The following is a 23152-nucleotide window of genomic DNA, read 5'->3' on the forward strand; positions in this document are numbered from 1 at the left end:
TTTATTACTATGACATTTGTGTATATTTTATGAATCAATAAAGATATGCACAACTTACGTATACTCAGTGTGTGTGTGTGTGTGTGTGTGTGTGTGTGTGTGTGTGTGCGCGCGCGCGCGCAAGACATTGGACTAGACTAGAGATTCGTGTGCATCATGATCATTTTGTTATTGTGTGGATGCGAGTCAAATCATTGATTGAGTGATTGATTGATTATAAAACAAACAAGCAAACAAACAAACATAATAAAGGTGCATTCAATTTCAAATAGCCTACTCGTATACACTACAGTACACATACATGTCCGTGAGATCTGTGACCTTATACCACAAATTTTACCAAAAATAGATCAGCGCGCATGCTTGGTGGCGCACCTTTTCAGTCCCGCCCACTTCCTGGTCTTTAATGGTGGTTAGCGGTGATTGGCCGAGCCTCTGGAGTCCTCCTCCTCCTACAACACTTACGACGACCCCGAAAATTGCAGACCTACAAGCTCACAACGCGTCGAGGACGCGACGCGTTGTGGGTTGGTAGGCCTGCTATTTTCGGCCACTCGACACCGTCGTGCGACGAAGTCCAAACGCGGGCTACAGAGTGTCGAGTAGCAGCTGATCCACTCTGTTCTGTTCTAATCCGGAGGGGATTGAGTGCGTTCGTTGTTGGTGTGAAAGAAAGCAGACTGGGGCATACGTGACGGACTGGCTGCTGCGGCTCATTTTGTTTCTGTGTAACTTTCTCCTAAAGCAATCTGCCACAGTTTCTCAGCAGAGTTGCGGATGAACATCTACAGTTCATTTTCAAACCGAGAGAGCGCAAGTTTAGGAGTGAGTGATGGTCTGATTTGGTTTTGGATAGTTTCTAGGAGCGAGACGCTGAGATTGTTGCGTCTCTCCGTGGTGCTAAACATGGATGTGAGTGTTAACGCAGATCATTAAGGTCGGGTGGGTTGCTGACTGTCTGGTATTTGTGGATGTGGCGGGTTGTTCTCTCCTCTGCTCCGACCGACGACGGCTTTGAGTTTGAACGCATCCACTGCACACAGGTGACGAGGTGAGGCTTTTTCCGTTACAAGCGAAGCCTAGAGAGTAAAAGAGAGAACGTTTGAAAATCAACATGCATCCTATATCGTAGTCATATGGGTTTTGTGTGTGTGTGTTTTTGTTTCAGGGTTAGGTTGTAATCTTCATTTTCAAGTGGAATCTGTTTCAAAGGTGAGTCTAGTTTTGATAGGTACAGGCTATGTCACGAACAAATAACGGTGTTTCCTATAATATATTGAAACACTTTGTTGTTTTGCCATGTTTAAAAGTTATTTTATTGACCTGATTCACAATGGCGTAACATGTAGCATTATGACCAACAGACAGTTTCACTTCCATAATACTAGCAAAAATAAGTTAAAATAAAGTCTCAAACTACCTGCCAGCCCCACACCATTATGCAACTCCTTGTAACAAAGCCGGTTTATAGACTGTTGCAGCGGTCTGGCTACTGTGGCTACTGGCTAGCCCCTTTCGGGACACTTGGTTACCTTTTCTGTCGTCCCAATTCTTTTTTAACAGAAAAGGTATAACCAAGGGTCCCGAAAGGGGATACAGTCTGGCCTGATCAGTGGTTGCAAGGAGTTGTAAATACTAGCTACGACTAGTACTACTACTATTGTGGATACACCAACTACTAGCAGTGATAGAAGTGGTTGACCAGAATCCTTCCAGTCTGGCTGTCACTTAATTTTGAGAAGATCATTTATCCTGATGAGATTTGAGCTATACCCACTCTGTCTGCCCTACCCCCATAACATCTGTTGCTTTATCCCCCAATTATACCATTAGCCTACATCCAGACTGGCCTTTATACACACACACTCTCTCTCCCTGGACACAACTATGTTTCTTTTGTCATACTTGTCTCTGCCAGGCCTGTAGACTAGGTGCCAAAGATCTTGTGAGTGTGTGTCCGTAGCTAATCTTGTAAACTACTACACCAATCAGCTTTAGATTTCTTGTGAACACTGCCGGTAGACCAAGAAACTCGATTCCCATATATTTTTTTAATATATCAAGCATAACTGTTAAGGTCCTTACACACTGGCAAATTAGCAACGCAATTTGTTTATGTGAATAATTAGCCTTAAAAAAATAATCATAAAGTCAATGACCTTTATTTACGGAGCCCCTGAATGGCCATGTATTCAAAATATATTTTATCTTGTACGTACAAGATAATATCTTGTACGGACAAGTATATATTATTATTATTATTGTACGTACGAGATATTATCTTGTACGTACAAGATAAAATATATTTTGAATGCATGGCCATTCAGGGCCTCCGTATTTATTATTGTGAATCGTGAAAACCGCATGTAATCTTTCTTTTAAAGTAGTCTCTTCAGACATTTACACCAACATTGTTTTTGTGAAGTAGTCTTGGACAGTTTGTAAAGATCACTAAACTGGAAACGGTGCATTGATATGGCGCCTTTCTCCAAAGCTCTTCGTAGCCTATTACACATTTCACCCATTCATACATACGTTCACACACTGACTGCAGAAGCAACCATGAAAGGCACCAACCTGCTCATCAGGAGCAGTTAGACTAGAGGTTCAGTCTCTTGCTCAAGGACACAAAGCCAAGAGAAGCTGGGTATCAAAATGGGAAGCTTCAGATTTCCAAGCGGCCGCTCTACCTCCTACGCCACTCTGTCTTTCACAGACGGAGCCACACAGAAAGACTGATGTGCATGCACATGTGATTGCAAATGGGAGAGAGACGCAATTCCATTAAAGCCCACATTTGATTAATACCAACATACTAAATGTGACAACAGGTGCATCTATGTCATGTGCACATCTTAGGCTGAGATTATTGTCCTGACCTCCACTGTGTGCCTGTTCTAGTTTTCTCTGTTTACATGTGCGACCATGAATGTGCGCGTGTGTGTGTGTTTGTGTGTTAGTATCTGCATTGCTGATGCATTCAGTTCAGCTCCATTCCTGTGTTGAATTGCTGATCCTATGCAAACCAATACAAATGACCTACCAAGAACACACAAAAGAAACCATGTCATTCAGCCTCTTGTCAATGTAAATAAATATTATAGTCAATCTATAAGCGTAGAGGCAGCTTCACACACTTGATGAACGCACCTAATTAATTGATCTCATAAATGGTTTAGATACCAACATGATTTGTAATATTTGTGTTCTTTAATGTAATTACTTCAGTCATTTGCTTCAATTACCACAGAGTAAAATATTCCTTTGTAACTGAGAGTGTACATAACAGTAAAATGAACACTAAGGATTTTACTGTGCTGTGTCTTCAGTGTCAATATGCAGTTATGCACAATGGTTTGTTGCTCTGGCCAGCCAGACATGATGAAACATGTCCTTCATCACTCTCTTGTCTATCGCTCTTCCTTTACCGTAATCATTTGTCTCTTGGTGTTTCTGTCTGTCTCACTCTCTTTCACCCCTTCCCTCCAATCTCCATTGATCCTCTCTCTCCCCTTATCATCCTTTCTCTCATTGTCTCCGTCTATCTTTTTGGACTTGTCCATGTCCTTCATTTGTCTCCCAGGCTCCAGCCCATGCTGGTGGGGAGTTTCTTTGTTTATTTATTTGTTCAGTCCATTAGGGCCTACTAAAAGTAACAGGTAGGCTATTATTTTAGGTGTCCAGGCAGATCTTAATGATGTGACTAGGTGGCGTAATGATGACTATTTGACCGTTTTGTTTACCCATCTGGTGATGTAATTGTGACGCTTTTACACTCATTCCGCCAACTCGTAACCTGCACAAATACATGCATAACAATAATCTCTGGCCTAACCCTAACCTAACACTAAAACCAGCAGCTCATTCTCAATTTCAAGGATTTCCTAATCTCTATGTGTATATACACCACCTTGACTCATCCTCAGCTGTTTATTCACAGCATTTTTCTGTTTCTCCATTATCTCTCCTCTTATCGACAGAGATTACAATATCAATATCCTGGTTGATGATTTCTGGGTGAACTATGTACCAGTGAAGTCACTGTCATGAGATCTGTGTGTGACAACAGTCTCAGTTGTTTCCACACAGCACTGGTTGAAGGACAGTGAGGTTTAAAGGTCTTGTACTGTAAAACTATAACGTTATAATTCATTTGGGGTCTCTGTGCCTAAAAGTTAAATTTGACAACCAGTTATTCTTTTGTGGGCTGAATATGTAACACAACAAGCTTCCTCTACATCATGTAGGCTTTTCTTAATGTCTCCACACATCAGGCAGCTAGAGAAATGTTTTCTTCTTGTGTGTGCTTCTGACACGTCCCAGCAGCAGCTTGCGCGTAGCGAGTAAAAATATGCCACATAGTTACATCTTTTTACTGCAAATATTAACCAGGAATTGCTTAAAATAACTAGGGATTCACCGAATGGGAAATTCTTGGCCAAAACCGAATACAGAATATAGGAAACAGCCGAATATGATTTACTATTTTGTTTTTAACAGTTTTTGTACCATTGCTGTCAGAGCTGTACAGCTACCTCCAGGCATGTGTGCGCTGTGCTTGAAGCCACGTTTTGATCTCATCAAAACAAAATGTAAAGGTAACCCCGGTTCTTTAACGATTCGGTTTCGGCTCTAAAACCAAACAAATACCAAAAATCTTTTTTTACACTATTCGGCCGAATAGTTTTGGTGGTCGAATATTCGGTGCATCCCTAAAAATAACTGAAAATATGGGTCTGGACAAGGTTAGGCTCACCTGATATTCCAAATTGCATTGCTTACTTGATGTGCTTGTTAGGTTGAATTGGCCTCACAGGCAAATGGCAGTCTGGTCCTCAACTTCTTAATGATGCTCAGCATATGAGTTGGACCTGTCACTCAAGACGCAGCATTAAGTACTAAACGTGTTTAACATGCTGTAGTAACTCAATTCTTTATGCTACCGTCATACTTAAGCGGATGAGACTACTTCTACTCTATTCTTTAACTAAGATAATGGAACCCCATGTATGGATGACTACTTTAGTCAAACTCTTTGGCTTGTTGCGTACTAATCTTTTCTCTTCTAGCATGTCATCCGGCGTTAACTGACTCGGCGTATTAATGATTTAAATTATGCTATTCTATTCTATTCTAATAATTGTTTGTCTTATGTTTCCCAGATGTCAAGGCTGTGGAGGCGAGATATGTCTCTGTCAGAGAGACTGGGGGATGGCTCTCCTCTGGGCATGGTACCCGGCCCTCCACCCACAGTTGCCCTGTCCGGGCCTAACCACTCCTGGCTCCCTGGGGCCCCTCTGTTGACGCCAGACCAGCCTACTTTCCTGATGACCCCCACCGCGCAGGCTGTTTCTGGGTTCTTTGTCTGGACTGCACTCATCATCACCTGCCACCAGGTAACGATGGTTAACACAATTTAGTTACTAATGGGAAAATTGCCTTGCACAATACTACAGGATTGCAGCAAATAATACAGTCTCAATAGCTTACTAATGGTAATTGGAGTCTTTTTTTTGTTTCCCACAGGCAAGTGGGTTTTTGTTTGGGGCGGTTCTTTCTTTTGATTAGCAACCTTCTTTTGTTTGATATTCACATAACATGAGATATAACTGTCCATGAACTCTTGAATGTCCTTGTGCTCTGCTCAGAGCTCTCTCTGTCTCTCTCACTCGCTGTCTACCTCTTTCTCTCTCTGAGACATGCAAACATGCACCAGCTGCCCAAACATCCACTGTCAGACGGGATGGCAAAGTTGGTGTACTGTTAACAGTTTTAATGCTGTGATTAAACAATCGTGTTCCACATCTCCCTGCCGTGTTTTCTCTAACCTTTGAAGAGCGACTGTTCGCCGCTTCACCTCCCAATGTATGAATGAACAAAGTATGAATAAAGCGCTTTGAGCACTTGGAAAAGCGCTATAAAATGCAATTCCAATAAATAATTTACCGCAACATTGGCTACGTTTACATGGACAGTTAAATCCCCTTTTCATTCAGAATAAAAGTTAAATCCTATTAAAAGTTGTCATGTAAACGCCTACAAAAACTTAAATCGGAATGAAAATGGCCAATCTGATTTAAACTTAGATCTGATGTAACTGACCAGTTTATTCCATTTTAAAATCCTATTGAAACAATTGTGGACTCATGTAAACACTCATTCGGATTTAAGTTCATTCTGGTCTTTCTGTGCATGCTTGTTTCCATGTAATTGGTATGGCTATATTATGCTCTTGTTTTGCGATTAATTATAAGAAACTAGACATGTTTAATTTCACATCTCTGAGAGCAACCTCTCATAGGCTACAGGATACATCAAATATAAAGTAATATGGCATAAAGGTGTTTTTATATTATTATTATTTTTGTTTTACCTGAAATGTAGTGGAGTAAAAGCATTGGAAATTTGAAATACTCAAGTAAAGTAGAAATACTACTAAAGTAGTACTTATTTACTTTCCACCACTGGACTAAACATATCCGCCCCGCCCCCTATCCAATCAGAAGCCTTCCCAGCCCCAAACCTGATGTGGAATGAAATAATGGGATTTAAAAGTGTTGTCCATGTAAACACTCATTTGGAATGACCATTTCCCATGTAAACAGCAAAAAACTTACTTCTGAATTAATTAATTCTGAAGTTTTCATTCTGAATGAAAAAGCCCTCATGTAACCGCAGCCATTGAGTTAAAAGAATACAAATTTCAGTTTCTTCTTTGATAAAAGAAGTTGATCCATTTTGGGCGGGAACCCCTTTTGGTGTTAGCATTATGTTATGCTTTAGCTATTGAAAAATAGCAGATCTACAAGCTCATAGCGCACCACCGAGTGGCACGCTAGGAGCTTGTAGGTCTGCTATTTTTGAAAAATCGAAGAACGACTGATATAGAAACATAGCTTTTTCAGAAAACTGTCAGGATGTAGAAGACATTTTTAGAATCTGATCTCAGGTCAGAATGGGTTAAGTGAGTGAAGTGTTCCTATGGAGAAACGTATTTAACTATATCTAAAGGTTTAGTTGTGCATTGGAAATGTGTTCTAGCATGGTGAAAGTAGACAAGTGGTGCAGTGGAGGGTATACAAAAGAAGGTAATGCCGTATTCCACGTATGTGCATGTGTGTTTTTCTATCTGCATTGCTGATGCATACACTTGAGCTCAATTTCCGTGTTGATTTGCTGATCCTGTGCAAACCAATACAAATGACCTACAGTATGAAGACACAGAAAATCAATCATGTCACTCAACCTCTAGTAAATCTAGATCTAAAAGCGTAGAGGCAGCCTCACGCACTTGATCAAACCACATAATTAAATAACTCCATGTAGACCATTATTACGACCTTTGACCCTATATGGGGTCTTTGCTCCAAAGGAGGAATATATATTGTGGCTGTCAAGGATCACAAACCAATTCAGGCAAAAAGGTGTACATTTATTGAAAATCTTTACAATATTCACATCAACAGGGCAAGCATGTATATATAGCTTCAGGGTGGCCAATGCTAAAAATAACAAACAAAACACCCCCCAGCCCTACCTAGAAAAGAAACAATCCTAAACTACACCAAAAAGAAAATTACAATCTAGGCTCCCTGACTAAACATTAAACAATGGGTCAAAACTGGGGCACCAAAATAAATAGCAGCACACCCTTACCATACAGCTTCCCTTCTTTTAACACAGGAAAAGGGTTTGGGATATTTTGACAGCGGTTTGTGTACAATGGTTGGTCTGTTCTCTAAACACTCAGTAACTAAAGAAACCTCAAACTCAGCAGGTAAGGCACACAGCCTACAGACACTACCCTAGCTACAGACTGGGTTCAGCAGCACAGGTGACGGATGGCAAAACTGACGAGGAGCTTCTCCCAGCCTTTTATACTGGTGGCTGGCTGATTGAAACATGAGGCCCAGGTGTCTCCAGACACTAAGCCACTCCTCCAATCCACCCTCCAGTCATCATGCACAGAACAGCCTCCTCCTCGGCAGCCTCGGAACAGCCTCCACACACAGAACAGCCTCCTCCTCGGCAGCCTCGGAACAGCCTCCACACACAGAACAGCCTCCTCCTCGGCAGCCTCGGAACAGCCTCCACACACAGAACAGCCTCCTCCTCGGCAGCCTCGGAACAGCCTCCACACACAGAACAGCCTCCTCCTCGGCAGCCTCGGAACAGCCTCCACACACAGAACAGCCTCGGAACAGCCTCCACACACAGAACAGCCTCCTCCTCGGCAGCCTCGGAACAGCCTCCACACACAGAACAGCCTCCTCCTCGGCAGCCTCGGAACAGTAAACAACAATTGTGGGCATTTATTGCGTAACTGCACATTTCTAGTGTGCACACCAACCAAAAAGTTTTTGCTGTCACAAATGGAGAATTTTCAGCACACACTCATTTTGAATATTTGAAACGGTTTCAGTACTCATTTTCTGGCCTATCAAAACCAGGAGGAAAATAAACAACCTGCATTTGTCTGTTTCCACACGAGTCCACAGTGACACACACACAAACGCACACACTGTTGCCTATATGATGCTCCTCCACCTCAGTCACAGTGCTGCACTGTGTCACCTTTGTGTGTGCGCTCAGTTCAGACAACAGCAAGAGCAAGCTACTAATATTGGTCTTTCTCATTTTGTTTCACCGCAAACTTCACTCAGTGACACAAATGGAACTGTCCTTTTTTTGGACCACTTTTTGGCTGGCTCCTGTCGCAACGAATCGTTACTTGCCATGCATGCAATGCTGCTTCCTCACGTGGAATCGGTATTCTGGTCATGGTGTGAGCTATAGGCTGGTCATGGTGTGAGCTTCACTGAGATATAGGCAAGTTTGTCTGTGTTGGCTTACTCAATATGATATGAGCACAGAACCTCTGGAAATAGGTTTGAGTGACAAATATGCTCTGACTGGACAAAAGTCTTATACATGTCTTATACAGTCTTATACATGTAAAAAAAGTAATTCAACTTTCATTCTACCACCTCAGAAACATTGTCAAAATCAAACCCTTCCTATCCACCCCTGACTTAACTAAAGTAATCCATGCATTCATTTATTCATGTCTCGATTATTGCAACTCCCTGTACTCTTGTCTTTCCAATAAATCCATCCAACGTTTACAACTAGTTCAGAATGTCGCAGCCCGAGTCCTGACCGGTACAAAGAAATACGACCACATCTCACCAATCCTGGCATCCCTGCATTGGCTCCCAATCACTTTTAGAATCGATTTTAAAATCCTATTATTAACTTTTAAGTCCATCTCCGATCTGGCCCCATCCTACATATCTGACCTACTCAAGCCCTATGTCCCACAGCGCACCTTAAGGTCCTCAGAAAAGGCGCTCTTGGTAGTTCCAACTTCCAAGTTGAGAACTAAAGGTGACCGGGCCTTTGCATTCAGAGCCCCAACTCTCTGGAATGCCCTCCCCCTCGAGATAAGGCTCGCAGAATCCGTCCCCCGCTTCAAATCCCTCCTAAAAACTCATTTTTATAAAGCTTCTTTTAACACCTAAACCTTTTTTTTTTTTCTTTTTTTTTTTTAACATTCCCTATTGTTCTTATGTTCTGTTCATTGCCTGTTCTTTATTTTTATTATTGTCAACTGTTGTTTATGGTGTGCACTGCATTTGATTTTATGTTTTTCTGTAAAGCACTTTGTAACCTCGTTTTGAAAGGTGATATATAAATAAAGGTTTATTATTATTATTATTATTATACTCTTCCCTTCTCTCCCAAGCATGATTTGGCTTAAACTTTGTTCATTTCAGCTAGAAAACATTACAACTAAGTACAAATTCAAAAGAAACATGCAAGACATGTTAGCAGATAGTAGTATGGAAATTGTTAGAGTAAGAGGTTTTACATCATGATGGATGTGAAGCTCTATACACACGGGAGAGTGATTTCCTGTGTGTGTCACACACACACACACACACACACACACACACACACACACACACACACACACACGGTTCAGTCTGTGAGGAGAGCAGGGGTTGCTTGGCAACATCACTTGGCAGGTGTTTGTGTTACAGGGCATGAGCAAACACACACAGAATGTGAAAGGTGAAATGCAATCTCAGGTGATGAAGGGTGTGTTTAAGTTTGGCTGCCTGAATGGAAGGGGGCTGGGGCAACAATAATGAAAGACAGGGGACTCAGGGTGTCGGGATGGTGTGTGGTTCTATCTCATGGTGGTTGCAAACAATGTGTACAACAATGTGCAAACACAGCAGCAAGATTTGTGAGTTGCTGTGATAGGAGAAGGATATCAAATGGAACACAACCACCGTAAAGACTAATCATTGTGTATATGCCTGCACTATACCTGCATCGAGTGATCTTGGTACATAGAAGTTGATCTATTGAAGAATCTGACAAAGTACATAATTTTTGTTTTTGTTTTGATTGTATTGCTGTATTGTTGTACTGTTCTTTCTGCTTTGGCAATGTAAATGTATGTTTTCTCATGCCAATAAAGCCCTTTGAATTGAATTGAATTGAATTGGTTGCACTCTCATTCATTCCTGTGAGATGATCTCAGGTTATAACATACAACATTGATTACTAGTCTATACTGTCTGGAATGTTTGCGTTTTCTCATCTCTCCTACACTGTCATCATTCCTTCCCTATTGATCGTCTCTTAACCCATTTTGGGCGGGCACCCATTTTGGTGTTAGCATCATGTTATGCTTTAGCTATTGAAAAATAGCAGATCTACAAGCTCATAGCGCGCCACCGAGTGGCGCGCTACGAGCTTGTAGGTCTGCTATTGTTTTTAAATCGAAGAACCACTGACATGGAAACATAGCTTTTTCAGAAAACTGTCAGGATGTAGAAGACATTTTTAGAATCTGATCTCAGGTAAAAATGGGTTAACCATTGAATGGCCGGGGGGGTCAGATCAGAATACACAAGGGACTAAGATGCTCAGTTCATCTTAATAATAACATGAAAAAGATCACTTACAACTCACAGAAACCTTGATAGAGCAAGGCAGACAGAAACCTTGTTGGGTGAGAACTAAAGAGCAAAGCAGACCAAAAAGCATGGAAGGGGAACAAAGTATGCAGACAGAACAGAGAGATTTGTATTTGTAGCAGTATTTATTGTTCTGGAGTTTATTACAGAGCGGGATTCCCTTCAGATGATCAGTTTTATGTATTATTCATTGTACAATGGACACTAAAAACGATCTACAAGCTCACAACGCATCACTAGAGGAGCAGGGGTTCTCAACCTGGGGGTCATGACCCCTGAATGGCTGGAAAATGGAAATTATGTTAACATAGTACACATAGTACATATAATATATATAGTACATGCATAAACTTTTCTTAACCCATTTTGACCTGATATGAGATCAGATTCTAAAAATGTCTTCTACATCCTGACAGTTTTCTGAAAAAGCTGTTTCTATGTCAGTCGTTCTTCGATTTTTCAAAAATAGCTGACCTACAAGCTCGTAGCGCTGACGGATCTGTAGATCTGACAGACAGCCAGTAGGCTGACAGGACACACTGCCCGACTGGATTACCAGCCAAGGTGCCTGGACCACTGAGCCATGGCCCAGGCCTCTGATTATATTATTAACATCACTGTAAATGTGTGCAAGAATGTCTGCATTATAAATGTTATTATATAGTGTGGGAATTAATCAAAATATGCACAATGTCACGCTGAAATTAAACCCTTGAGCCTGATATTTCTTTCCATATGCCTCTCGCTTCCTTAATTTCATTCATTTTTTTCCTTCTCACATTCCTTTCTTCATTCTTTCCCTCCATCCTTCCTTATTTTCTTGAATTTCTTTCCTTGATTCTGTCTTCCCTGGCTCTTCCTTCCCTCCCTCCCTCCCTCCTTCCTGACTCTCTCCCTCTGTCTCATGTCAGATCTACATGCACCTGCGATTCTACAACTCTCCCAAGGAGCAGCGTCACATCGTGAGGATCCTCTTCATCGTACCCATCTATGCCTTTGACTCCTGGCTAAGCCTGCTCTTCTTCACCAATGACCAGTACTATGTGTACTTTGACACCGTGCGGGACTGCTACGAAGGTGAGACGAGATGCACCGCCACCAACTGGTCTGTTCCACTTGTTCTGTTCTCTTTGTAGCGCCACTAGCGGCGGGGCTCTAAAGCTTAGTTCAGACCAAAGATTAAGGCTCAAACCACACCAGCTGCCACTCCTTACAACTACTCGCAACTCCTTTCAACAAAACAAACCACACCAGTGCACCAATTCCCCATTGGGAATAATGGTTGCAAGTAGTTGCATCTTGCAAGAAGTTCTATAACAACCCTCTGGTGTGGTTAGGGCTTTACAACTAAATGAAACTGTTGAGCCCCATCTTACAATGGTGTTGTGTACAGTCGGTACACCATAGAGTAAGCGTAAAACATAGGGATTTTCTCTCTTTACTTGTAGTAAAGTACTGCGATTGGCTGGGTATGTATTTATGTCTGTGTACTCCACCGGCCAATGAGGCGATCGGTTGGGTATGTATGTATGTCTGTGTACTCCACCGGCCAATAAGGCGTTTGGTTGGGTATGTATGTCTGTGTACTCCACCGGCCAATAAGGCGATCGGTTGGGTATGTATGTATGTCTGTGTACTCCACCGGCCAATAAGGCGATCGGCTGGGTATGCATGTATGTATGCATGTCAGTCTACTCCACCGGCCAATAAGGGATCACTGTTCTTGATTGCGTAACTAAAGCACGTTTCAAGGTTGGTATAAGGTCAATAGGGGGTATAATATGTATGTCGGGGTATGTACAAGTCGGTGTCCTCCAACAGCCAATAAGAGACCACCATTCTTGGTGATGTTACTAAGGTACGTTTCAAGGTTGGTATAAGGTCAATAACTGGTCTAAAGGATTTAGAATAGCAGAGATCTCTAGGACTCAGAGCAGCAGTCGTACCCAGACAGACAGCAGAGAGCTCTAGGACTCAGAGCAGCAGTCATACCCAGACAGAGAGCTCTTTAGGGACTCGGAGCAGCAGTCGTACCCAGACAGCAGCAGAGAGCTTTAAGACTCAGAGCAGCAGTCATACCCAGACAGACAGCAGAGAGCTCTAGGACTCAGAGCAGCAGTCATACCCAGACAGAGAGCTCTTTAGGGACTCGGAGCAGCAGTCGTACCCAGACAGCAGCAGAGAGCTTTAGGACTCAGAGCAGCAGTCGTAACAGCAGTGGTGAGTGCACTTCATGGTGCACTCTGCTTGCGCACAAGTGTGCAAGTTGGGATCTCGAGATCTAGTTCCTCATGTTTCCTGCTCATCTCTTTTTTTCCTGCTCACTCTCCCCTCTCTACCTCTGCTGTTCTGTACTAATCATCCACTCCCCCAACTATTTATAACTAATTTATTAGTCCTTTACCACACCCACTTCCTCTACCTCTTGTTAGCTTTTCCTCCTAATGTTTCACCTCCTTGTTTTTCTTCTGTCTTGCTCCCTCTCCTCATTGTCTTGTCACTTCCTCCCACTTCCCCCACCTCTCTCCTCCTGGCCTCTTACTTGTTTACCTCCTCTCTCCTGCCCTTTCTCTCATCCTCTGTCTCTCCTCATCTCTCTTTGACCTTTGGTCTCCCTGCCTGTCCACCCCCCACTGCTCTCTCCTCCTCAACTTCTGTCCCTCCCAGCCTTTTCCAAATATTCTAAGCTGTTGCATAGCAACCACACTTAATCACTATCCTCCCAGGCAATCAAACACTCAATGCTCAATGCTGGGGGATGTAAAAGAATGACTCCTGTGTCTCTCAACCAAACTTGTATGCATGTATGTATGCAGCCAGCAGTATAGATGTATCCTACTGTATCACCATAGCAACGGCTGCTGCTGAAGAAAGAGATCTCAGGAGGAACTGTGCATGACACACACACACACACACACACACACACACACACACACACACACACACACACACACACACACACACACACACACACACACACGTACATGCAGTGTTGTCCCTGAACACGTTCACGAATGGTGAAAGTGAACTGAACATACTGTATTTCTTCTTGATGAACGTTAATTGTGAACTCGTTCATTTCCGGCGTGTGTGAACGTCACTCTCTCATAGTTCACTTCGTTCAACAGTGTGTCAGATTTCCATAGAGCCTTCCAGGCGAAAACCCAGCTAAAACACCCCCTAAACAGGTCTTGGTATGTACAGTAGCTGAAAACCCACCAATAAGCACAAAACCAATTTAACTCATCTTTCTCAGCCGTGCAATTTCTCTGGAGCGTGCATCACACATCTTACAACTGCATGATGAATGATGTGTGCTGGTGCTGATGCACGCAGACACGGAACATGTCCCGACCCAAACGCTGAGGTAAACTTTTTGTTCGATTAAACATAATCTCCCACAGTAGAAGCCTGATTTATTCTTCGTTGTATGAAGTGTTGCATGCTGAAAATAGCTGATCTGCAAGCTCACAGCGTGTCGCGAAATATGCAGGTATTGCCTTCACAAAGTTGGGGCTTCATTTTCACATATAAAGACAAAAGCAAAGACGGAACTAAAAATAACTAAAATTGTAATAATAATTTTAGTTAAATATTTTGAATGATGAACTGAACATGGTCTTTTTTTTATTTGTCAACTGTGAATTGAACTAGTTCATGTAGAAAGTGACCTTTCCCAACAATGACTATACATACGTGTTCCAGTTAATACACTCCACGCGTTATAGTATAATTGACAAGATACCGTGACTGCTGGGATTGTTAATTACCTTTGGAGCATATGCCAAAATATTTGCGCCTTTTTGATCCATGAAAATCAGCTTGAAAACAGTCCCATGATTGTTATTGAACGCGGGTTATGGACATACAGTACAGACATAGAGGATAGATAGAAAACCAATCATAGGCAGGGGATTTTCTCTCTCTCTGCGCTGGGAATGTATTGGTGACAGAGCTCTCTCTCTGCTGGGAATGTATTGGTGACTGGCATAACAGGTACTGCTGCCAGTGGTTCAGCTGACACATGGGAACTCATGCACACGCGTGCTCACGCACAGTACCCCCACAGGCGGGGGTGTGTATATTACACACAAACAAAAGTACAGCCTTTGAATGAATGAATCGAAGGCATGAATTCACACTCAAAGGCATGAATTCACACTCACCTCGCTCCCAACCTTCCGCCGTAGTCTGAAAACCCAACCTCTTCAGACTCCATGATGGCCCGTAGCACTTGCCCTAGCCCCAACATTTTTATGTAGATTGCAAAATCCATCAGTCCAAATCTGAGCATGACAAATCTACGCAGGGAGAATTCTGGATGAAGTAGAGGCTCATTTATGCTTTGTTGTATGGTATGAGTCCTGCTTTGGGAGTTGTGTTCTGGGCTGATGAGCAAATTAATGACTGTAGAAGCACAAACAATGGAGTAATGACTTATTCACTTTTTTTTTATAGACTTAAGGTCATTCATACTCCCGAGTCCCAACCTACAATGTACAATCAGGCTACTCCTACAAATTGGTGTTGTGAGTGGGTGTGGATGATTGTTAAACCTGGATGTTTGACATAGCTATGCCTTATTGTCTGGGTATGAAATCAGCCTGTGATCGTCTGTGTGATGTACAGTATGTGTGGTCAACTGTTTTTTGTTTTTGTTTAGCTAATTTCGTTGTATAATAACTTACCGGTAGTCATATCTGCCCTGTGGAAATGTCAATGTTGCATGACAATTAATCTTAGAGTACATTTTCATCATCGTGACAGCATTAGCTCACTTATTTATTTTCCTGAGAGCCTGTGCTAACATTAGCTCATGGATCAAATGCATTTGTTCTACTGTTATTAGTTGGACAAACTACTACGAGTTGTTACTGTGCAACAGGAAGCGGTTAAGTGCATGTACAGTGCACTGCATGACTGCATGTGTGGTGCTGGAAGATGTAGTTCACACCCTCTTTCCATTTCATGTTTATTGCTGCTAAAATGAAAACATACATTGTAAACCTGTTTGCTCATGCGTGCCGCCTACAAGCTAAAACATAGGGGAAAATGAGAAACATTTTGTGATTATTAGAAGTGGAGACACATGTAAAGGTGCAAAAGTAAATGGTTGCCTAGCCAGAGCCATGATCGTTGTTTTTGTAGCAAATTCTTAGACAATTGCCATTTACCTATCGGACAACTGCTTTGCTCTGAGTTTGTAGTGCGCATATTTACAGGCTGGCTGTGCCGGGCTTCAATTAGATCAAAATACCACAACATATGTCCCTGTTGACATGAGAGTATTTTTGTGTCTTACGATGCTTTTTAGGAATGGTTTCATTCAGAGTAATTGTGATTCTGAATCCCTTTTTGGAGAATTTCCCATAAAATAGATTATTCCTTCCTCAAACTATATATTTAGGAACAATGTCGTTGAGTGATTTCATGCTTCTTTTTCTTGCCAGAAAGTTTACAACCTCATCTGGTTCAACTTGAAACATGCTCTTAAACGTCCTGGTCCAGTTACAGTATCATACAAAGAATGACTTTTACTGTAATTGTTTGGGTATAAAGACTCCATTGTTGGAAGGATATTCTATGCCCACCCACACATAATCACCAGCCCTGTCATTCTACCAACCTGCCAGCTCTCAACAAAGATGTTTTGCTGTTTTTCTGTCCCCAGCGTTTGTCATCTACAACTTCCTGAGTCTGTGTTACGAGTACCTTGGAGGAGAGAGTGCCATCATGGCTGAGATCAGAGGAAAGCCCATTGAGTAAGCACCTGATAATACAATAATTCAAATTCTTGTGATGCATCTGGTATGCATTTTCCTGCAAAGTTCAATGAGTGCAAAGTTCACTCTGCCTGTGCAAAGTGCCAATACAAATCAAATTGGACTTTTTGTGTTCTCTTTAATATTATCTTTGAGAACAGTGGTTCTCAAACGTTGTCAATGTCATGTCAAGGACCCCCAAATTAAGCATTTGGCCGCAGGCTCCCATCTGAAAATATTTTTGGCCAGGGACCGCCATACAAGATTTGTATTTGAAATGTTTCAAAACTATTGCGTATCTTTCAAAAACAAAATCAAGATTTTTGTAAAACAAATAGCTGACGTACAAGCTTGGCTTGTCGATTTTTCTACTCCCATTACACTTAAAACAGGCAGCCTCTAGATGGCCTCTAGTACAGACCTATTTCTTCACTCTTGCTTTTAGTTTTTTAATTCTCTGTGTTGTTCATGTCGTCATTGTTTTGCCGTATTCATTGCCTTTTTTTCTATTTTAATGTTTTATACTTTTGCTTTTAACTTTTCTTTATTTCTATGTAAAGCTCACATTCATTCGTCAAAAGACCTTTGACCTTTAGATCACTTCACACAAGCGTGATCTTTATTAATATTTATTACTTAATTTCAGACTTAATCAATGTTTATATAGCTCATTGTGCTTTTATTCTTTTTGGGCGCGACCCATCTTATAGCTGCTTGCTGTTATTGTTGTTATTATTATTATTATTATTATTTTATTGCTCCCCCTGAACTATGCCCCTCTAAGAAAGAAACCCTGTTTGTTTCTGCTCCATGCAGGTCGAGCTGCTTTTACGGTACATGCTGTCTGTGGGGGAGATCCTACTCCATCGGCTTCCTTCGGTTCTGCAAGCAGGCAACGCTGCAGTTCTGTGTGGTCAAACCGCTCATGGCCGCCATCACCGTAATCCTGCAGGCCTACGGCAAATACAAAGATGGCGACTTCAAGTAAGTGCTGCACTGTGTACAAGTAAAGTACTGTACACTCACTGCATTCACTGCACCAACCACTGCAGTCAAACTTAGTTACTTGGTGAATGGTGAGTGATATTCAAATATTTCACTTGACACTGAACCCCCCCACTTGACCCCCCCAACACACGCACGCACACATGCACACACACACAAAATGAAAGAACAGAACATTTGAATACAGAACACACAAAAATGTATCTAATAGAAAATACTAATTGGAATAACAATCCCTTTCTCTGTCTCCAGTGTTGCCCGTGGTTACCTGTATGTGACCATCATCAACAACGTGTCGGTCAGCCTGTCCCTGTACGCACTCTTCCTATTCTACTTCTCCACCAGGACGCTACTCAGCCCCTACAGCCCCATGCTCAAGTTCCTTATGGTCAAGTCTGTCATCTTCCTCTCTTTCTGGCAGGGTGAGGAACAACACACACACACACACACACACACACACACAGATTAAACTATTTATTAAAGACTTTAAATCCGTAGACTAATCTTCTTTAAAATGTTCCATCAGGCATGTTGCTGGCCATCCTTGAGAAGTGCGGGGCCATCCCTCGGATTAATTCTGAGGAAGTGACAGTTGGGGAAGGGACAGTCGCCGCTGGTTACCAGAACTTCATCATCTGCATAGAGATGTTCTTCGCTGCCCTGGGCCTGCACCTCGCCTTCACATACAATGTCTACATGGACAAACGGCTGGACTCCCAGGGTAAGAACAGATGAGGAAAAAGATACAAATAATACAGGGTAACCTTTAAACTTATATTGCAGTGTTTGTTTGTCTATGCAGTATGCGCTTGTTTGACTGTTAGACATTCTCTTTTTACTGTGTGTGTGTGTGTGTGTGTGTGTGTGTGTGTGTGTGTGTGTGTGTGTGTGCCTGCCTCGCTCTTCCATTCTGGACATGTGGTGTGGTTCAAATTATTAATAATTACGGTGCAATTATGGTGAACAAGTGGCCTCACATTGACGCGAGTGCCATTGATGCTTTCTATCTCCCAGGCCCAAGATACCATGTACAGAATAATCTTTTTAGCTGAAAATATGTCTTTGATCATCAAGCACCAGCATCAAGGCTGTGGTGACTTTGCCAGAGTGTCTGACCAGCTGTTTATCCTTTTGAAGGAATTGATTGCGTAGGCCCTGACACTAGATTGCGTAGGCCCTGACACTATTGCGCAAGTAGCATCATTATGGGAGCTTTTTTTTTCATGGATTGTTACATTCTGTCATTCCTTCTTGACTTTATCTTCATCTATCTTCATCATTCAATGTCCAAAATGTCCCACATCTTCCATTTAAATGTTTTTATAATGGAAGCATTAAGCATAAATTTGGAATGTAGGACTCGTCACTTGTCCTTTCTTTTGCTTCTGGTACTTTTACACCCAGTGTTCATTTTTCCCCGTGCTCGACAGGGTCACTTTTCCTGTTTCTACTTATTCTTTTCTTCCCTCTTTCTCTCTCTTTGTCTCTTGATATTTTTCTCTCTACTGCAATACAAAGGAGCCCTTCCTACAGAAGGAGAGTTTGGTAGGTCAAACGCTAGTCCTCTTTACAGCACAGTCCCCTCATCTTCCCAGTTCCTTTTTATCTGCTTGTCTTTATTTCTACTTGCTATTCCTGGCAACTTTGGCTGATCTCAATTTGTGTTTTGTCAACCTGCTACGTTTGTTTGCTTGTGATTCAGATTGTAGTTTGGTGAATTTAGCTGTAAATGCTGTGTATGCATGGGGGTTTGTTTGTTTATTTTATTATAGTTTATTGTACAGCTGTAATTCTCGTATTCTCCACTTGTCTTAGAATTATTTATTCTCTTGTCCGTCCCATCCTCCCCTCTCCCCAGGGCGCAGTGCTCCCATGAAGAGCATCTCCAGCAGCTTGAAGGAGACCATGAACCCCGGGGACATGGTCCAAGACGCCATCATTAATTTCTCGCCGGCCTACCAGCAGTACACCCAGCAGTCAACACGCGAGCAGGGCAACAAGCGGCCCTCGCCCGTTGCCCGCACCAACAGCACAGTGGGCTCCCGAGCAGGAGTGGGCGTCTGCACTGGAGCAGACACAGAGAAAACATTTCTCCTCAGCTCTGATGATGAGTTCTAGAGAGAGAAGACTCAACTTGAATTTCTTCATCTTCACTCAGCATAAGTAATTATGGCAGATCTACAGTGCTATGGTGGTTCAGGTGACTTCCTTAGAGACATTGAAGGGAGTAAGGTACTGGCTGAGCTGATGCCTGCTTTAGACTGAACTTAAAGTAGAGGATCTCGACACGAAAATGCTGGACAAGCATGCATACACATACAGTATACACAGGCACTATAAATTACATTGTTAAGAAACTATTTTGTCTCAGATTTAGCAGGGACATTTTAAGATATTTTTTCATCACTGTCTTGACATTTCAGTGGTCATAGGAAGGTTTTTTTGCGTGCAAATTTCTATGAATTGTACAGTTTTTTTTTATACAGTACATTACTTTTGAGTCCATTTCATGATGGAGCTTCATTTTACATTGTCTCGCCTAGTATAATATTTTGTTCAGCAAAACATAGATATTTTTTACCTTAATTTAACCAGGCAGACAAATAAAGGAGCTCAAACATTCAGGGTAATAACAAATAAAAACAAAACAATGGTAGTACCGTAGTACTGTCTAAAGTTAGATATGGAGATACAATACCGTATTGCTTCACTTCAGAAAGTTAGCTTGGCTTGTTTTTATGGCCTAGTTATGGGCTTTTGTTGTGATGTCGGATTGGTCACAAAGACATTAGGGCTCTGAAGGTAATGTGGGAAACGTAGTTTTGACAGACGGGTATCTGGTGATTTCAGTAAGATGGGCTTTAAATTGCTCTTTAAACTGGGTCAGCCTTCCAGACATCTCCTGGGTCTTGAAGATGGAGAGCATGCCATAATTGCCACATCCTCTTGTCTGGACTGTCTGTGACATAAATCATCTTGAGATCGGCAATGCTGTTTTACAGAAAGAGATCCAGCAGATTTCCAACGTCAATCGAGCTCACTTGTCCAATGTTGTGTTCAGCTTTTGCTGGGGGGGGGGGTTAATCTTGTGAGCTGTTGTAATAAGCAATTTGTAGGATTATCTAAAGATATTTACTCCAATAACGTATTTAAAAACAGCTTTCTAAACTGCTAAGCTATAAGACTGAAGCTATGATCACATACTTGATAATATTATTTTGCTGCTATCTGTCTGGATTCTCTTTTTCTGACTTTGCCTGGCATTGTGTATTTTCAGATATCCCAACATGACAAGTGTTTGTAATTGGACTTTTAAAAGGGACAGTGTTTGGAGCAGGATGGAATATATTTATAGTTGCTGCTGTGGCCAGTGAATTGTATGCTGTAGGACTAGGATTGTGTTACTGTTATATCTGGAGGCATTGGGGAGGAATGGGAACCGTGGTGGTGGGAGAGACCATCTGACCCTACTGGATCAGAGTATGAGAGAATGCCGAAAGACCCGTCAAAGTGCTAGCATAGCCACCAGCGCTACTGGAGATTACACCAATGTAATTGAGGGCATTATTCGTATATGCTGGGGCACATGTTGGTTCACTCAGGGCACACTGCCAAGTGCCAATGTAGGTTAACGGGATCTAACTCTCTATTTATAGGCCATTTGAGGAATATGGATTCAAGCTGCATTTTGATATATTTGATGTTGTAGTGTTCTTAAAATACTGTATTTATACCAAATGCAATTACAGCATAACACATCTTCAAGATGGCTGTTTAAAGATCTTAATCTGATGGAGCCTGAACTAATGACACGTGGCTAATTTTACTCTTACATCATTGGTGAGGCTTCCATGAGAATAGTCTGTAGCTGTACATCAGAAGCAGATATTTTCATTAGTCAGAGCTGGTCATTTCATTACATATAATTTGGGTTCTTAGGTCATCTGAGTGACTCATACTTGTAGAGAACCTGACATTAACTTTTACTGTAACACGCAAAAGCACTGAGTCACCACTCTGTGATTGCCGTGTTGGAACAGTAGAGGGCACAATTCACTCTCCCGCACACCCCCCCCCCCCCCCCCCCCCTATAAAACTGGCAGGCAGGGCCCTTATCAGACTTTATGCACTGTACACACGTAACAGAAGAAGAATGCTTTGTCTTCAGCACCAGTATGCAGCCTCTGCCCTACAAAGCTCTCTTCTTCACTGTTTGTGTTAGCGTGCGGGTGCAGATGCATGTGTGTTTGTAACCGAACAGAAGCATGCCCTGTCCCTGTAGGGTTTCTCACACAATGGTCTCAGCTCTTTTTCACATTTCCTGCCTAATATGTTTGTGTTCTGAATAGGAGCATTTGCAGAATAGATGCAACATTATAGCACTCCAGGATCAATAGGCAGCTTCGCGCTTCACTTTTGTTTGTTTTATGTGGGTCATTGTGTTTAGCAAAAAGCATCTTGTGTTTTGTAATTATGGACAGCTTATGACGTGTCCTCAAACTTTTAGTTTTAAAAAGGCAACTTGTGTTACAGAATCTGTTTTCTTTTATTTCATTATTTTCATTTTAGCTTGTTGCAATCTTGGGACATTGTCCTTGCACATAATTTCATTTTTGAGTGGTGCAACCACTCCCTTACGGAGCTGTGTGGGTGGCTGGCTGGGTGGGTGCGTCTGAGCACGAAAACAGCATGGTTGTTTTTCACCACCTGTACGCAACGTAACACACAAACGCATATTAATTGTATTCATGATGATTTCATGTGTGCCAGTACAGTACAGTGACAGTACAGTAGAGGGACCCCCACACGGTAACTCTATGTCATTTCTCAACCGTTTCGGACGCGGGGTGGCTCGCCGGAACCGGCCCGGCCCCCTGTGCGCGTTCCCGGGGGTCTGTATATTTCGGGGACCCCCACACGGTAACTCTGTCATTTCTCTACCATTTTGGACGCGTGGCGGCTCGCCAGAACCGGGCCAGCACCCTGGGTGCGTTCCTGTGCGCCCCCCTCCCCCCGGCGCCCCCCACACGGAGTTGCACCACTCACTTCACACGGCTCTGATTTTCCTTTTTTGTAAGCCAATCAAAGTATTTTATTGCTTATACATTTGAAGAACTCAACTGATTAAACTAAACGGGATCAAAGCACTGTGTAATCAGACCCCCCCCCCCCCTGTTGTGTGCACACACACACACACACACACACACACACACACACACACACAAAATAAATAAGAAATAAGAAAAATAATTATACTTAAACCTGCCTGCATGTTGGTGTAATTGTTAGTCCTGTCATTAACTACTTAAACCCTATATTGTTAGTTTCCTGGGGTTCCCAGACATGGTCCCAAATGTCTTTGCTGAACAAAAGTGCACCTATAAGCTCGCATTA

The 23152-nt window shown here is 42.2% G+C and overlaps 1 protein-coding gene across 3 annotated transcripts; it reads left to right on the forward strand.

Annotated features, from left to right (window-relative positions):
* Window positions 1–659: 659 nt before the first annotated feature.
* tmem184ba (transmembrane protein 184ba) lies at window positions 660–22977 on the forward strand. 3 transcript variants are annotated; one of them, XM_083786667.1, is made up of 10 exons: window positions 660–1051; window positions 1169–1212; window positions 5163–5396; window positions 11903–12068; window positions 16663–16753; window positions 17570–17737; window positions 18011–18180; window positions 18285–18479; window positions 19277–19303; window positions 19617–22977. In XM_083786667.1, exons 3-10 carry the CDS (start codon window positions 5163–5165, stop codon window positions 19874–19876), a joined length of 1311 nt encoding a protein of 436 aa, XP_083642793.1. In that variant the 5' UTR covers window positions 660–1051; window positions 1169–1212; the 3' UTR covers window positions 19877–22977. The 3 variants fall into 3 exon arrangements, with proteins under 3 accessions (XP_083642793.1, XP_083642795.1, XP_083642794.1); XM_083786669.1 differs by lacking the exon at window positions 19277–19303; XM_083786668.1 differs by lacking the exon at window positions 1169–1212.
* The last annotated feature ends 175 nt before the right edge of the window (window positions 22978–23152 follow it).

This window comes from Protomyctophum parallelum, assembly GCF_964188405.1.
Source record: "Protomyctophum parallelum genome assembly, chromosome: 17".
In the NCBI taxonomy this organism is placed as follows: Eukaryota; Metazoa; Chordata; class Actinopteri; order Myctophiformes; family Myctophidae; genus Protomyctophum; species Protomyctophum parallelum.

Coding starts and splice junctions, on each gene's coding strand:
- tmem184ba (XM_083786667.1), top strand. CDS start 5,163: ATGTCAAGGCTGTGGAGGCGAGATATGTCTCTGTCAGAGAGACTGGGG. Junction 5,397..11,902: donor TCATCATCACCTGCCACCAG/GTAACGATGGTT, acceptor GTCTCATGTCAG/ATCTACATGCACCTGCGATT. Junction 12,069..16,662: donor CGTGCGGGACTGCTACGAAG/GTGAGACGAGAT, acceptor TTCTGTCCCCAG/CGTTTGTCATCTACAACTTC.